The sequence below is a fragment of the Balearica regulorum genome, chromosome 2 (assembly GCF_011004875.1).
Source record: "Balearica regulorum gibbericeps isolate bBalReg1 chromosome 2, bBalReg1.pri, whole genome shotgun sequence".
Lineage (NCBI taxonomy): Eukaryota > Metazoa > Chordata > Aves > Gruiformes > Gruidae > Balearica > Balearica regulorum.
In genome coordinates this window covers 50913392-50931583 of record NC_046185.1, presented here as the reverse complement: position 1 = coordinate 50931583, position 18192 = coordinate 50913392, and the positions used below count along the sequence as shown (strand labels likewise).

At 42.0% G+C, this 18192-nt stretch overlaps 1 protein-coding gene across 13 annotated transcripts in view; it reads right to left on the bottom strand.

Annotated features, from left to right (window-relative positions):
* The window catches only part of ZNF521 (zinc finger protein 521), a 235061-nt gene that overhangs the window by 125917 nt on the left and 90952 nt on the right, over positions 1-18192 (bottom strand). For 11 of the 13 annotated variants that reach the window (XM_075744221.1, XM_075744214.1, XM_075744215.1 and 8 more), the window contains one exon: positions 10368-13720. In XM_075744221.1, coding sequence (XP_075600336.1) covers positions 10368-13280 — 2913 coding nt within the window. In that variant the 5' untranslated portion in view covers positions 13281-13720. Of the gene's footprint in view, positions 1-3784; positions 4731-5230; positions 10158-10367; positions 13721-18192 lie in introns of those variants that run through there. The other 2 variants (XR_012833844.1, XM_075744217.1) reach the window with 2 other exon arrangements.

The window sequence follows — 18192 nt, the reverse complement described above, 5'->3', positions numbered from 1 at the left end:
GTCCATAATGATTTTATGAGGATTTTTCCGTTCTTCTGCTTTTGTTGAGTAGAGTCTTAAGTTTAACAGGGTCCGAGTGCACATGCCTAGAGACAGAATACGGTATCAATCCCATAAGGTACGCAAAACAAAAAATGGAGAAAAAGATTACTTTTTCTAATTTCTTTCATTATGGTTACTTATTGCTTTAATACACAAAATGCATTGAGGCAGAAATACAAATGTTCATTCTAGAAGTCCTTCCTTCTCTACTCTGCTTGAAGTCTGCTCTGCTGTTCTGTCTTTCACCTTTACATTCTGGATTCTGCATTTAATAATGTCTGTCTTCAATGTCTCTTAGTTACAAACCTTTCCTTCCCCTGGCTGATGAAGTGCATTAGCTTGCAATGTCTCACATCCCCACACAGAAAGAACATCTTGCAACATTTAAAAATTTCATCTCTTCCCTTCGAGCTCTCTAATACTTTAAATCTCTCTAGGTCTTTGGAACTCAGTACTGAAGAGAGGTACCTGTCAGAAAAGTGACTAAAACCTGGCAGCATGTGGCTGTGTATTCATTTTCTCTCAATTACTTCGTATCAGGTTTACATAGTTTATGACTACAAACAGCTTTAAGTACCATGAATTTGATTTGGGATCTAACAAACAAATACACTTCTTTCTGTCTTTCTATCCCAGGGCCTGATCCTGAGCCTCTGAGCAGTGCAAGGGTATATGCCAAGCAGTGCTCAGGAATCTGGGGATGACTGTATCACCAACTGAACTTTCTGTCGGCATTCCCACCTCTTCCTGTCTCCTTACATTGCACTTAAAATCTAAGGCAGCTGCCAACCTGAGACCCTCTGAAGTCAGCGAGCTGCTAACCCATCAAGAGGTATCCTAACATTCAGCATCTCAGTATCGGAGCAGCTGTGTGCCTATGGACATTAAGGAGAAATTATGATCAAGACTGCGCTGATAATTTTGCAGATGACGTGGCATCAAGGCACAGGCAGTAGAGCATGACTTGGCAGGTCTGAGATGCAAAAAGCTGATATTCTGAGTAAGCTGATAGGCTTTTTTCTTTTTAAAGTTGTCTTCTTTCCTTTGTTTTAAAAAAGACATACTGAGACAGACTGTCATTCAATAAAGCCACTACTTTCTTCACCAACAATCAGCAACAGATGTAGCCCAATAAAATTAATAGTTTGCAAGTACGCACAAGAGAATACTCTTTTGTGTCTTTTCTCGATCACAAATTTTGTAAAAGCTCTCTGGATTTTAACAGAAAGGCAAAATCAGGGGGCTTTTTATATACCTCATTTTGCTTGACTTTTAAACACTAAAACCACTTTTCTCCCATACTATGGAAAATTAATGCTGATTAATTTCACTTTCTGAAGCGTGACTCAGGACCCTCCCCCTGCCCTTAATTGTCCACTCTCAAGTCAACCTTTATTCCTGCAGATTTCCAGGCTATTACTTACCAAGATAATTTAATCCTACAGAATAGAACTTGTGCTTAAAAATATGCAACGTTAATATTCATGTACAAACAGAAATATATTACTCATACATAATATATAAGAAATTAATTTTCATTGAAGTATCAGGAGAAGGATTAAACCCCTTAGATCCTTCTCATGCAATTAGCTCTGCACTTGGGGCAGTCAATGGGACTTCAGAAATGAAGGTTTCACATGATAACACTGGCAAGACCGGGGTTTTACAAAGGCTTGCCTACACTACGAAATACGCCACAAACAGAGTTCTACAATCATACTGCTGTAATTATAGTACTACCCTGTATGGATACTCTTAGGCCACATCAATGTTAACAAATATACTGGTAGCATCTGAGCTGGCACACAGCTGCTGACATTGCAATGATGCTTGACTGCGTGCCCAGTTGAAAAGCCTCCACTGGGGCAGCGCAGCTGCCCACGGAAGTGGTGTACCAGCAAAACAAGCACTCCGCTGAGCCAGTCTTCAACACTATCCACAATGATTTGTGTTTAGCCATTTTGTCCTGTGAAGACATACTTGCTTTCCTCTAAGAGAATTAAGAGAACTTCCCAGAATTCCCTCTGTCCCGTTTCATAATCTTTTACTTTCACATTACTTCTTAAAATTCCAGCAGTTCCTGGATGTTCCAGCAGCACAGGATGTATATCATGTAATAATATTAATTTCTTTTTTTGCATGGGGCTTCAGTCTACCATTTCCCTATCAGAAAAAAGAGATTGCAGAATTTGTTTCGGGAGCAGAATGTCATACTTCTAGGTTTGCAGGACTTCAGCCACTCAACCACCATCACACAAAGTACCAGCTGTGAAGCAGGGAACATAAGAAAACTGAGGAGCTACGGTTAAGACAAATAGTTCAGGAAAACCATCAGGTGATGGAAACATTCTCTGACTAGGCCTACAAAAGAAGCACCAAGCAGCAGAGCAGGATCAATTGCCAGTTGGCCACTGTCACTGATGGTTGCAAGGTTTTCGTATGCAGCCAGCCATGTTCCTAGAGCTTGGCACTGAACCTGTTCCAGCCGTCAGAGCAGAAACCAAAGAGAGGACTGTTGTAGCAGTGGGAAAACAAGTACAAAAGGAAATCTGGAAGCCTGGAGTCTCAGATCATTCTTTGTTGGTGAACCACCCTGCTTCCTACTGGAAAATGTAGAGGAAGAGGTGGACTTCCAGATATGAAAAGCCATTAGGTGTGCCTTTTTGCACAGAATGTTGAATCTGTATAACAGGTAAAAAACAGAGGAAGTCCATCACACACAGGATATCAAACCTGTGGAAGCATGATCGAAGGCCACAAATACTTCCTTCTCTCCTACCTCCCACCTTGGTTTTGAGTACACAAGCAACTTTTGCATGGCCATATTTGTAAGTGACTGTACTTTTAAGTCACTCTTCAGAGGCATTTCACAGACATCATGAATGATCAATGAATGTATGTGAGGCTTTCATCTTGAGGAATTCAGACCTCTAATAAAAACTTCAGGCAGGGGCTGTTTTCCCAGATTTGCACATTATTACTGGTAGGACTGTACTGAGATGCTCAGTATCAGGAGGAGGCCTCACGCTTTTATTCCCTGACTTATGAAGCCATCTACTAGCAACAAAGGTTTAATTGCCAAGGAAGAACAGGGTAACATCAACATACATCTGGTAGGTAGGCCCAAAGGATGGTAGAAACCACAGAATAGTCGAGGTTGATCTCTGGGCGTCCTCTGGTCCAGCCTCCCTGCTCAAGCAGGGCCACCTAGACCTAGACCATGTACAGACGGCTTGCGAGTATCTCAAAGGACACACAACCTCTCTGGCTAAACTGTGCCAGTGCTCGGTCACCCTCACAGTAAAACTGTTTTGAGATGTTCAGAGGGAATCTCCTGTGTCTCAGTTTGTGACTACTGCCTCTTGTCCCGAAATGTACCATGGTGAGGATGCATGGTAGCAGGAGACACATCTCCGCTGTCATACTGAGCAGAATACACCGTATAAAATACTACAGGTCATATTTTATACAATAATTTGCAATACAATACAGGAAATGGAATAAATGAAAGATGGGTTTGGCAGGAGAAAAAAGTACCTAAGGGTTCTGAACAATCAGGCATAAGACCAATTACTAGCCGTCACAGAGCTATGGGAGGTCAAAGAAGAGGACTCCAACAAGATGCTACATATCAGGTGGTTCATTTATGTTCATTTTGTACAACTTCATGAAACAAGTAGTACTGGGGCTACATATCCATTTTAAATTAATGGTTAGCCCATTTTATTTCCCTGATGACGAAGTAATAAATTCAGGTGTTGTGTTTGTTGTATGAGACAAATAATACACACATTACATATAACAACTTTATTGAGTAGTGGTAAAAAACACTTCTCAAAACATTCACAGTCACATACGAAGTTGGTCTGTGAGCACCACAAAGAACCGGTCATGGTTTCTTATACTTTCATTTCTTGTGACTGATTGACTTTTGCATAAAAACCAGGTATGAACTTCAGTTAAAGCCATCTTCCTGGTTTGGATCTCTGAAAGGCCTCTTTCCTGTCTGGATTCTATCACCTGCTAGATCACCTCTCTTCCCAAACACTGTAAAAAATTTACAGGCTTTGAGATTCCTATTCGTCTATGAAGTTTTACTTGAAACTGGCTATGAGTAGTCCAAAAGTAAGAGGAGGAAGAGAAAGAACTCTCTAGAGGTATGCAAACCCGCAGACAAAAAGAGACATGCCATGATTTCCCATGTCTGGTTCCTAATCAGGCTAGAAAAACAGGGGAAATTTCTTGTTGCTTCTACCCAGTTCTGAGGTCAGAACGTAAATACTCATCACTATTCTGATCTTCCACTGGGGCTATGCGGAAGGGAATTTGTGGCATGTTACCCTGGTCACTTGGCCAGCAGATACGTGTACAGGGAAAGCCCTGTGAGGACAGTGGGCTGCACAGCTGACCTGTTGGAGTACACATCTCAGGATGTTTTGTCTCATAAAGCTTTGTTGACTCTACATTTGCCCTCTCTAGAAATGTTTAAGGCCTTCATCCACATTCCCATTTCCCTCTCCAGCTCTGCCTTTCTTCAAGCAGGCAGTCCCCCCCACTGCATTGTTTTATAGAAATCTTGGTTTGGTGCTCTTGAAAACTTTGGAGGACACGTTATCCTTTCTTTCTCTCATGCAAAGTTTTCCACAGGTGTGAAGAAGGCATCTCTCCAAACTCCCCATCTGAAGCCTCTGACAAATAACAAGACAGACAAACAGTATTAGCTTTTAATGATCAGTGGACAGGAAACTATGAAAAGTCACTGTGATTATCCCTCTTGCTTCTGTTCAGCAGCTCCCAGGCAACACACAGCCTTCCTTTCACAGACTGAATTCATGCTGTGTGTGAGAAGGTGGGAAGTTTGCTGCTTAACTTTGGTAGGATTTACAGCAACAGGGTAATAAATAACACCATCCTTGTTAAATTCAGAAAGGAGTCTGATAGCTCACTACTAAAAGTGTAAAGAGAAAAGAAGAAGAAGAAAAGAAGAAGAAGAGAAGAAGAGATGAAGAAGAGAAGAAGAGATGAAGAAGAGAAGAAGAGAGAAGAGAAGAGAAGAGGAGAGGAGAGGAGAGGAGAGGAGAGGAGAGGAGAGGAGAGGAGAGGAGAGGAGAGGAGAGAAGAGAAGAGAAGAGAAGAGAAGAGAAGAGAAGAGAAGAGAAGAGAAGAGAAGAGAAGAGAAGAGAAGAGAAGAGAAGAGAAGAGAAGAGAAGAGAAGAGAAGAGAAGAGGAGAAGAAGAGGAAACACTTAAGCCTGTATCTTGTCAGCCACTTCATGGCAGTGGTACTACCAGAAATTAGAGCATAGTGTAATGTGAAGGTGGCCTACTGTGGCAAGAAAAACAGGGTAGCCCTTCCTAAAAATATATATGGTCAGGTCTTAAATAATACGTTCCTGAAAGCAATGTCAAAATGATGCAAGAAGACAAAAATGGTATTTTTAGTGAGCTCATTCTGAAACTCCAGAAGCAGAAAATATGTTTGCCACAGATTAGTTCCACAAATTCAAAACCAAATCTTTGTGCCAGCAACAAACCTTCTTTACCTTTTTCTGTCCCCAGATCCAAAATCCAGCATGAAAATCACTTGTTCTGGGCCTGGATTCACTGACAGGAAACCCAAGGCACTACTTCTTATGTTTACATTACAAGTTTATGTGCTTATTCATAAAAATCCTGTAGTCAGAATGATCAGCTTGGATTGCTGATGAGGAGGATTATTTTAATTTCTTTATGTATTTCAATTAAATGCATGAGTATTGATTTCATTGCATTTTTTTTCAGTTAAAAGCATAGTGATTTATATTGCTAAAATGCTATTGCCTGCCCTGCCAAAAGCATGCATCTGGGAACATTTCTGGGTTGCTCACAGTCTTTTCTCCCTTCTTTCCGCCTCTGACTGCCAGTGCATGCTGTTGAAACAAACCAGCTACCTCAAAAGGCAGTTCCTGTTTTCTGTCTTGGTGAGTCTGGCAGTGTTTTGAGAAGGAGGGGAGGAATAGTAAGAGAATAAAGGTAGATTCAGGGCCCATGAATAAAGAGAAAAAAAATATAATGATAAAACAGTACACCTACCTGAGCTCCATTCTTTCTCCCAGGGTGATACCATTTCTGGATTCATCGGAGGTCAGATAAGTTGAGCTTCAAGGAGCCACCAGCTCTCCGCAGCATCTGAGTTTTGTGACCCCCGTCTCCACAAGCTCATTGTCAGCCTGCACTTTCACGGCTCCTTCCAGAACGGTGCTGTGATGTGCCCAGTGCCCCCTGCTGTGACATGCCCATCCTGGCATACAGCTCTGCACAACCACGACAGAAGAGCAGCCCCAGATTCACACTTACTCCGTTACTGGTGTGACAGTTACTAGTTCTCTCCTTAGTTCAGCACTTTTGATACTCTCTGCCATAGTGAGTTTCTGCAAGTCTTTTTGCAACACCTAAATAAGCATCTTTACTCCTGCAGTAACTTGGCAGTTGCACTGCTCCTTCTTTTCTTGGGACCAGAAAACCCAGAGTGTTCTTGTATTATTAATGAAGGACTGTCTGCATTGCCACAGGTAATACAGTATTCACATGAGGTTCACATTCATGGAACAAAGTGATACATAACTTAAGCTACTTACAGAAGCAATTACGTTTGCTGAGCATCTACTCTGGAAGTTACCAACAGGACCCCAAACTGAGCGCAGTTGCACATATGGATACACTAGCGTAAGTGAGGTTTCACCAGTAAACTGTCGGTGTAAGCTGGAGTCCATTCCCTCCTCCCCTGCCGGCTAAGCAATTAACAATATAACTATTATTGTACAGTTACGCTGGTGTGATTCTGCATGTAAAGAAGTTGTGAGGCTTAAGAAGTGAGGGCACACCTTCTGCTGAGGCAGGAGTTATCTCATTAGGTGCATGACAGCATATTAAGGAGGAACAAGAGAAGCAAGGCCACACAGTTTTTCTTGAACACTGCTTTTCATCCTCCAAGTGCTTTACAAAAAATGTATCACAATTAAGCATAGCAACACACTTTTCAGGAATTATCAATCTTATTTTCTGAATAAGGAAGATGAAGCAGAGTTGTTCAAGTAAATTTGTCCAAGTCAACAAAGCAAATGAGTGACGGAAAAAGGACTGATGTCTAGTTCCCAATTCACAATCATATCAGACCTTGTTCTCCACTTTTAAACATTAACTATCACCAAGAAGATTATTATCCTAACGGTGTTCTTGCAATGATTCAAGATCTTTACAAGAAATCTACAACCTGAATTCAGCATCTCATTATGCCTAAAGAGTAAGTTACAGATTTACCACTTTTAGAGCTCTTTCAATAGCTAGCTATCCACAATCTGTCTGATACTTTATGTGTACTAGATTCAGCAGTATGATGGGCTTAATGAGTTCTGACCTGTTCCTTGAGTTGTTGTAACTGATGATGAGCATTGCCCATCATTTCCCACCCCAACTGAAAGGTGGCTTTCAGTGAAGATGATTCAGGTCAACATCTTTCACTTAGCAAGTAGGGTGAGCTCAGCAGGTGATAGCTCAGCTGATGACATTATACCATGTTAAGGTAATTGCACTCTATTATGTTATTGAGTACAGGATAAAAAGGGAAGTTTTCTAGTTCAACCATGAGAATACTTGGCAAAGAAGCCAGAAGTGACATTTTTTAGTGTTATCTTTTATCTTAAAAAGATATTTTTAGTACTCTTACCATAGTAATCTAATACTGAGCAACAAAGTGTATTCAGCACTATTAATGGTCTGGGAACTAGTCTCCATATTTTTCTTGCCTTGGGAATGAAGCGTTCCTCATATAAAGGTTGAAAACTCAAACCACATGACCCTCAATAACGCAAATTAAACCCTCTGTCCTTAATATTGGGATTTTTTTTTGTTGAAAATTTCCGCAAAATAGCATGTTTAAGTAGCTGTCTTCAACATCCCGTTCAATTCAAGAAATATCCTTCCAGTGGAGTAGCAAAGCCACTGACTAATAACAAATTTTAGAAATCCAATTTGTTTTTACTGTCTGTGTTATATGCTTATGTTTTCATTTCCCTCAGTCTGGACATCCAATCTATAGTGTTAAACATTTGTGTATTACCACTTTCAATTTTGATTCTCATTTCTATAATGCTTGCATCACTATAATTTGAAACCAGTAATATCTGTTAGAAAAATAAATTATCTTTCAGGATTTTACAAACATGCACTTATGGTTTCCAGAAGTACTAATGCTCTATCAGGAACTCGATAGCTTTGTGCTTCCCATGAGAAAAGAATCTGAAAGTCTAGGTTACTTATGTGGAGACTAGGACCACAGACACTGAAAAATCAGTTTACATGCTCTGAATGGGGTGGGGGTGGGGCAAGTGGTGATTTGAAAGCAGGCAAATGCTAGTCACAAATCTTGCAGAAGTTTAAAAGGTTTTTTCATCTAACATACATTTCTAAGAGAAAAATCAAAAGGAGTAAGAGGCGGCACATGATGCCAATCAGAAGACATAAAAACTGTGATTATACCTGACCCAAGTACAAGAAGATTCAGTGATGACACTGAAGGTAACTGACCTTATATCACCACAAAGGATCTCCAAATCTCTTTTTGTCTGGTTTACAAACAAGAAAAATAGGAGTTGGTAATATGTTATCATGGTAACTGTCTTAAAATGCGTGATTCCAGTTGTGCTTGAGGTAGCAGGAAACTGGCTTCCAACGTGACTGGGAAGAGAGATTTCATGTCACTTGGAGAAAGATGACAGAAACTGAAACCAGGATGACTCTGAATCTATCAAAAACATGCAGCTGGTCGTCCTGTGGTTTCCACTCAGCAGCAGTACTACAGGACCATCAATGGCCTGAACCGCACCTAACGGGAGCCATTCCTTCTCCCTCTTCTTTGAAAGGAAGGTTTTCCTTAGACCTGCGGTTCTCAGTCTAACAACCTGCTCCTTCCATAAACTCCACACCACATCCCATTCCCCAGATGTCCCCCACCACCGCTCAATGTGCAAACTGGAGAGGCAGAAGTCATAAGCATAGGGCCCTTTCCTGGCAGATCTATCCTGCCTGATACTTCACCCTCATCTCCCAGCTCCACTTCCCTCTTCATGGCACTCCAGGCCCTGTGGTACCAAGTGGCCTTCTCCCAGCCTATCTTCAGCTATGTTCTTCGTAGGTGGCTCCACAAATACTTACCTCTTGGCCCATATATCTCTTCCCTCCTCCCTCTCTGCCTCTCTCCTGCCCTCCAGTTTGCACAACACTGCTGGATGACACGCTGAGAGATTTCTTACCCAACAGATGGGCTCACAAACAGGGAGTGAGGAAGGTGATGGAAGAGCAGCAGCTCCCTAGCCACAGGATATCCATACACATTCACAGCAATGGATTGCACCATGCTTATACCATTACAGGCGAAAAGCTTCCTTGAAACAAAAGCTATTATTTCTTATCATCTGTTTGTGCTGTGTTTTTAGGCTTTCTGAACTATAAGGGGTCATTATGCAAGATACCATGCCTAAAATATTAACTCTAAGTCATTCTATTGACAACATCTCTGAAGATAAAACAGATTCTCTTCCCTCAGTACACGACCCCCATAGTTTCCCGTATACAGGTGTTACTACTTGGTCACTGGTGACTGAGGAAGCAGATGAGATCTTTCAAGAGTTTGATATTTACTTTCTAAGTTACGGTGCAGGAATGGGATTTCAATCATCAGGCACTAGGTGTTTCAGTGACATCAAAATGTTGTTCATCAGGAATGGAAAGGAAAACACAACAAGGAATTGCATCCAAAGGACTGATTTCCCAATTTACCTTAGGCTAACATTGCACTTCTACTTAATCAAAATATGCTATAAGAGGGGAAAAAGAATGTCTACAACACAATTTAAAAAAAACCACCTCAATTTGTTGCTCACAAATATTTTTCAAAAATTCGCCCCTTATGCCAGCATTTTGGCTCACTGTATTCTAGTCCTCTGTCATTAATGCTCTCTGCCGTAAGCACAACTCCTAGCTGGGGATTCCAACGCATAAGGGAGCTAGGATAAGATTCCAGATCTCAGTTGTGCTGGCATGAAGATAGGTCTCCTCAGCGACACAGAAGACAATATCCTAGGGAGACTGGAATTAGTCCTATTCCGCACAATTCAATCCAAGATGTAAGGCATATCAAGAAGCAAGCAATTACTAGCTAATGGCTACGGATGGAAATGTAACATGGTTCAGCCTAAGCATTTCATGACAAGTGACAAGACAGCTTGAAAAAAGGGGGAATTTTTCCAAAAGGATGGAAGGTGTCAAGAGCAAAGAAAAAAGGGTTACCTCTTCAGTTTGGGAGGGGCTGATTCTGGGCATTGGAGATACTTGTGGTGTTTTCAGCTGTGTACTGTTGCTGTCTGGAACAAGCTCTCTGTGGATTGACTGAATATGGTTTTGGAGTTCACTTTCTGATTCAAATTTAACATTGCAACTAGAACATCGAGTCTTCAGTCCCCCTGCCTTGCTTTTGTTCTCAATGGAACTCAAATTCTCACTTTGGCCCATGCCTTGTCTGTTACTGCTTGAAGGGATGTTGACACTTGGACTACCACTTTTACTGAGATTAACACAGCTAGCACACAGACCATATGGCAGACCGTTGATGTCAAGTTTCACTAAATCCTGTTTGGAGCGGAATTCCTTCAGGCAAGAAGCACACTTGTACAGTTTCTGGAGATGCTGTGCGCGCCCCGTGGACTGCACGGCAGAACCGTTTCCAGTTTTCTGCATGTGGAACGTGCCGTGGATTTTCAGTTCCAGCGTGGAGGTCACTGTCTGCATGCACACCACACAGCGGAACCCTGTCAAGGAGTTCCTCAAGTCAGGGTGCATTTGGCAATGCTCTAAAAACTCCTCCTCGCTCTGGAGGGGCATCTTGCAAATCCTGCAGTTTCCAGTGTCCAGGCTCTTACTATGTGTGACCTTATGCTCAGTAAGAGTCAGAAGAGACGGAAACCGCTCACCACAGATTGGGCACATATAGTGTTTCACCGGTCCCAAGTGTGTCTGCATGTGCTCTCGGAGCCCATTTTCAGAGAAGAATGTTCGAGAACACACATTACACTTGTAATTCCCTTTAATGAGTTCAGCCTTTTTCTTTACTATGGCACTTTCTCCGGGTCGAATGTTGTGGTCTCGAAGCTGGTGATTTTGCAGGAGAGTCTCCATGGTATAAGCTGCTCCACAAATGTCACAGCCATACATAGGCTCAGATGTGTCCACATCTTCTTCGCTGCCATCATGGCTGTTATGGGACTCCTGGCTATTTGTCAACAAGGTCTGGAGTTCCACTTCCTCTTTCTGAACCTGCTCAGATGCCCCGTTTGTTCCACAGTTTGGAGTTTTTGTTTCAAAAACACAATGTTTTTCCCTTAAGTGCTTTTCCAGCAAGATGATGGCATGGAAAGCTTTGCTGCAGAACTTGCAGTTGTACTTCTTGCTGTGCGTAGTAATGTGACACTGCAGCTCCACCTCCGTACCAAAGGACTCGCCACAGAAGATGCACTTGTGTACTTTGCCTTGGTTCTCCAGGTGGTTGTGTTTAACATGAAGCTGTAGGTCAGTCTCATTGCGGAAATCCCAGTTGCAAGACGTACATCTGTATACCTTCTTTTCATTGCTGTGCTTCACAGCCAAGTGCAGCTGAATGGAGACTTTGGAGTCAAAAACTTCTTGGCACAAGGTGCAGCGGAAGAACACAAATGTATGCATGTCCAGTAGGTGTTTCTGCAAGTCATCCACAGACGTGAACTGCTTGTCACAGCTTTCACAGATGTAGTAGGTCGAGGTGATCATGAAATGAATGGTAACATGCTTCAGCAGAGACTCCTGATTTGGAAATTCCTTGTTGCACTGAGGGCAGGTCAGTTTTGGCAGGACAGTGTCAAGGTGTGTTTTTAAATGAGTCTGAAAACCGTCCAAGGAAGTATACTTAGCACCACACTGATTACAAATATATTCACCTGCAGGACGAGGAGGAGCACCTCCCACTGCCTGCATCATCTTTAAAGAGGTCTGCTCAATGGTTACAGGAGATAAGGGACTCATGGCTCTGGATTTTTTTCCATTGTGGATGTAATTCAGTGCCAAAGGAATGTTCTTATGGTTCTCCTTGATATGCTTGTTCAGTTTAAGAACACTGTTAAATATTGGAGAATTTGTACAGTAAGAACAAGAATACACTTCCACCACTGGATCTTTTGGGGTTCCAAGCACAGGGGAACCAAAACGGGAACTGCTAAGATCACAATGGACTTGTCTAATATGCTCTTCCAGAGAAGAATCTGTAAGAAATCCCATGTAGCAATGGGGGCAAAAGAATGCATTACTGTCCTTAGCAGCAGGGTTGGCAAATCCATGAGAACATCGGATGTGTTCCTGAAGGGTGTTGAGGTCATTGAACACTTCAGAGCAGAAGTTGCACTGGTACACCATGGCAGGCATGGTAGAAACAATCAGTGCTGGGTCCGGAGCTTCGTGGACTTGCTTAAGATGTTCGTTCAGATTGTAGAGAGATGGCAATACCTCCAAACAATACTGACAGATATGGGCTTGTTCGGGTTTATCTAAATGCATAGTTTTCAGGTGTATCTGCAAAACTGCAAGGCTGGAAAATAACTGTTTGTTGCAATAAATGCAGCTATAGGTAACTTTTGCCTGTTTACTTGAAGGACCAGTGATATCTGGTACTTGCTGAGCTGCCCGCTTCCTTCCACGACCTTTTGGTATAGGGGGAGCTGTTTCCACCATTGTTGAACTATCCACTGAGAGATTTGAATCTGGAGTGGTGCTAGAGACTGAGGTGTAGCCCACGGTTACCAAAGACGGGCTGTTGCTGTGGTTGCACGACTCTGGCTGCTGGTGACTGTCCATGTGGCTGTACAGCTCCTCCACAGTATGAAAGTTCTCAGAGCAAATGCTGCACGAATTCTTCTTCTCACCATTATGAGCCTGCTCCATGTGATTCACCAGAGACGTTTCCTCTACAAAGAGTTCATGACAGTAAACACACTGAAGAGCAGATCGGTCTTCATTAGGGGAACACTCAGGGTGACATTCTGCAATGTGCTTCTGAAGATCTTCAGGAAAATCAAAGCCTTCTTCGCACTGACTGCATTTCTGAGTGTCTTTCATTTTCCAGTCCTCCATCCGGGAAGCGGACTGAGAGCCATCTTTGTTCCTCTCATGAACCTGCATGTGACCATGCAGCGAACTAGATGACAGGAACCCACGTCTACAAATGGCACACTTATATGGCTTGTTGGACGTATGAGTCTTTAAGTGAATTTTAAGATGATCACTCCTTGAGAACGCTGCATCACACTCACTGCAGTGATACTTCTTGTCTCCCGTATGAAGCTTTATGTGGCGGTCCCTGCTCCGTTTGTGTTTGAAGAGGCGACTGCAATACGTGCATTTGAAAGGGAGCTTGTCGCTGTGACTTTGCTCGTGGTGCTTTAAGTAGCTGAGGCGGCTGAACGATTTGTCACAAAACTGGCATGGATAGGGCAACCCCGGGCCTCCTTCCTCTTCACCAAAATCACAACCTTCTCCATGGCTCGGGGATGTCTGGTCCTTGCTAGAAGGCGATGATGCTGGCCATGAGCAAGTGGGGTCATCCTCAACATCCACTCCATCTGAAATGAGAAAGAAACATGCCCACAAGCTTAATCCCTACAGTTCAAAGGAGATATAGAAAATGCATACGAACAACGCAGATCTGCTACTCCTAAATAGCTAAAACATATTAAACTCAAGACTACGATATTTCTTACACCTGTATCCAACAGCTTCCAGACCACATTTATTTTTATCAGACTGTAAAACATTAAAAGTTATTAAATAGTTCTGTGCCTATATTACCTTTTTATTGCTTTTTTATCATTCCTTCTCAGTTGCAGGATATGTATTATACATTGACAACTTTATTAAAATGCAGATTTTAATATATTTAATGTTTCTTTTGTATCCATTGTAAAATGATTTGCATATTATGTGAGCATCTGAAGAGTCAAAGGAAAGGAGAAAATATTACAGGAATGATTTAAAATTAATACAGTCAACTCACATGCCTAATGTTTAATGAAAAGATTCCCCCTGCTTTGCTACAGGTTGTATTTTTTTCCCCTGGAAGTTGATTCTGAACACAGAAATCTTTTAAAGGCTATTACTGAGAGAGACTTGGGTGTTATTCTAATCAATAATAGGAAAAATTACAGGGGAGGAACAGGACAACAGTATAAACAGTGATGTTTTCTCTAATAAAGTCCAACCAGATTTCTCCAATAATGATACAATTCAGTTACCGAAAGCTGGCAGCTGGATCATTAAATGTTCAAAACAAACTAACAAACCAGCCAGCCAGGATCAAGGAAAATCAGAAAGTTTCAAAAGGGTCAGTTGTGAACGGCAATTTTTTTTTTCAAGTTCAAGAGGTTGCCCACCATTTCTTCCTTTTTGCAAAGGCCTCAGCCAGCTGAATTTCCTTAGCCCAGCAGAACCTGGACTGTGAGGTGATCACAGACAAAGCAACTGGTAAAAAAACTGGAAACAGGAAAAATGATAAACGATTATGGTAAAAGCTGAAAGATTTACGAGTACTAAGGAAAAGACAAAACAGAAATGCTAGCCAGATAATAAGCTGAACTAGTTATCCATGATATTACCTCATCATTAGACAAGGCAAGTTGCAACTATTTTTTTCAACAGATGTGCTGTACAGTTTTTGCACCTTTTGTTTTAAATGTAGATTACAACACTACAACCATACTTAACCTAAAACTTCTTTAAAAATATTAAAAGAATGCTTGAAAGACCACTCTGCATCAAATAATCCTTCTATTCCTTTCCAGGGGCGACGCTTGGGGTCTTTTTCCTTTTCAAAGTAAAATTGACTGCAGTAATAGTACAGAAACAGATAGGACAAACCTCTTGAAAAATGTCTTTCTTAAGGTATACTCCTTGCCAAGCAGTAAGTTTCTTAACCTCTTCAGCCTTCTCTCAAGAAACATACTACACCAACATAAAGGTTAGAGCTATACTATGTAAACAAATCCCAAGCCTGCTTTCTTTAAGGTAACAAGATTTTACTACATTATCAACCTCTTGCTTATCCACAGGAAACAGATGAGGATTCATTCCTTTCCTGCATCTAGAAACTGATGACAACGCCATCTCACTATCAATGCCAGATGGCAACCATCTAACTCCGAGAAAACAACCAAACACCATTGCTGGATGCCTGCCCACTGACACAATGCTTTTCAGGATAAGTTGGAAACTGCACGGGTTTTTATCCTCTCGTTTACGTCTTCAAGAGGAGGGTTTCACAAATTACACACACCTTTCGCACACACAAATATATATCTGCATTTACCTACATACGAATCTGCACTAATGGTATATATTTAAATAACAAAACCAAATCTCAGCCCAAGTACCATGTCTTTGCACTGAAAATAAAGGTGTTGTTTGGGTTTTTCAGATAAAAATTAGGGGAAAAAAAAACCCAAACAGCAAAAGTACTATCATCTGCTAAAATGCTTCCCAATGCACTGAAGCAAAGTTACTCATTGTCATACCTACTAAATGATGCCAGCCAGGTGAGTTTTTAAGTTGGTACATTAATGACTGCAATATTCACAGGAGGCTTTTAAATGTAAATCTGTGTACTGCCCTTTCAAATTGCTGGGTTTGACTCTAACACTGGAAATGATCAAAACAGTAGAAAAACTATTTACAGAAAATAATTTTGTCCACATTTCAAAATTTTATTTTAAATTAATATTTTTCAGCCAGGTCTTTTAAGTGGAGAAACCTTTTGTCCTTTAAAAATCAAATATATTTCTGACATACAACCACTCCCGGCAGATAAACAGGAATTTATGTCAAGCAACCGTGTGAAGAAAAATAGTCTGTGACTGCCTAGGCAACATATTTTGTAACCAAATTTAGTATTAAAATGTATATCCTATGCAGAAATGATATATTATTGTATAAATGTTTAGAGGAATATATAGTAAGCATTATAAATAGTGTATTATCACAGACACAGTAGTAAATCACTTCCTTTTTGTGGCCAATGCCTGCCTGGTTTCACCTATTATACAACTATTCCCCCTGGCTTGTGGATCTCAGCGGGCTGTTGGGCTGGCAGCAGGGTCGGGATCCAGTGTGACCACGGCGTAAGCAATGGCAGCCCCTTTCCCCCAGCCAGTTCTCCTTGTTTGCTTGGGGGTCTCTCCTTGGCTTTTATACAAGGTAAAGAAGGCGGAGGGGGAATAGTGTAACTACAGCACCGAGCCGGTTCTTGCTTTCCAACTGGCAAATACAAATGTTTCTGTGTGTCACCTTGCTGTTGGGTTTTTTTAATCCAAGCCCATAATGATTCTGCAGAGTAATTCTCTTTGTGCAGAAAGGAGAAGAGCAAACCACTTACAAGTCCGACTTGCGTCCTTTTAGCTTGAAATGAGAAAATCTCTCAATCTCTCAGAGCTACAGAAGAGCCAGCAAGGCAGGGGGAATTCCGCACAGCGCACGGCGGAGGACAACAGGATTTTCCTGAGTACGAGCCTAACAATGCAGCCGGCCAACATGCTTCCCCCGGTGTGGAAGGGGCGCCGGCGGCCAGCCACCGGCTCCGGAAGGAGGGCCCCATGGCTGCACTCACACCAAGGGTTCCTGAAGCCTGGCACGCTGGCCATCAGCGGCCCGCAGAAGGACTTTCAAAACCTTCCTTCTGTGACAAGGGAAATGTTTCTCTGCAGTGACTTTTGCTGTGTGGACTCCAACCTGAACACTGTGTGAGCGTTGCGTGCGATGGACTAACGCGCCTGGTGAGCTTCGGGGCTGTCTAGGAATGGATCTAGGGACAGCGATCCAGAAGGAAACCTGGACAATGAGTAACTACTGCTACAGCAGGATGTGAATGATGGCACTGATGGCTCTGCTGTCCCCTCCGCTTTGCCACAAAAGATGCCACACCATAAAATTAACACGCAACCATTAAGAGCATCTCCTTCAAAATGGCAGTGATCTGCGGCTTGCTACCGCGCGCCAAGGCTACTCTGCATACAGCCGCACATATATAAATCTGCAGACACCTACCCACCAAGCTATGTCAACATTACAAATACTGATTTTTGATGTCATAACAAGCTGTTTTAAAATACTCTGGACCAAATTCAGATGCACACATACAAGTCCCCAGGAGTGGTACGCATCTATCTGAGGGCAGAATAGGGTTCCAGGTATTCAACAGAGTGTTTATAGAGTTTTAAAATATATTTTCTGTACCGACCTTTTTTTTTTCCTTCGGCACTCACTAAGTGCTACTTAGTGTAAATGCCTTTTTTGTGTTATGGCAAGAATTCTGAGTTTCAATGTGATGCACTTAACATGTCCATGTAAATTTTTAATTTTTGGAACCAGTCACTTCACACTCGCTGACTCTAAGAAAGCTCTAGCACTCACAACCAAAAGGCTTTGCTGGAAATCGGCTACGAGGCCTAAAAGTCTATTTAAAGATGCAAATGTGTGTGAATAGTTAGTGCAGATGTTTTTCTACACCAACTGTACTTGCTGAGTTTCACCATTTCCATAAAGCACATTAAAACAAGTGTGTGAACACTCCGAGATGAAAGTACCAAGCACTCCTGAGACTTCCAGTGGAAAGTAGAGCTGCCTGACTTTTCTCCAAGCAGACAGGAATGCCCGTGATTCAGCAGCCTGAGTAAATAAAAGAGGTCCTTATTTCCTAATTTTGCTGGCTGGCCACACTGCAGCAGTCTCTGTGCTGCTGCCAAAGGGGATGCAAAACTGGAACTACACCCAGCAGCTGAAGGACTGTCTTTGTTAGCCAGCCAGGCCTTCCTGACCATCTTCTGGCAACAAAACCACCGTATCCTGCGAGGAAGACCTCCATCTCAGGCTTGATAGTTCTCTAGTCTGTCTAATAGGACGAAACAACAGATTTTGCCTGGTCTGTGTTGGAGGAGGACAGCTGGAAACTCAGTTAGTAGCAGTGTAACACCTGTTCAGTCATATTTATGGGGGAAAGTGCTCACTAACAGAAAAGTGAAGTAATACCAGAAGGAGTTATCCCACGAAA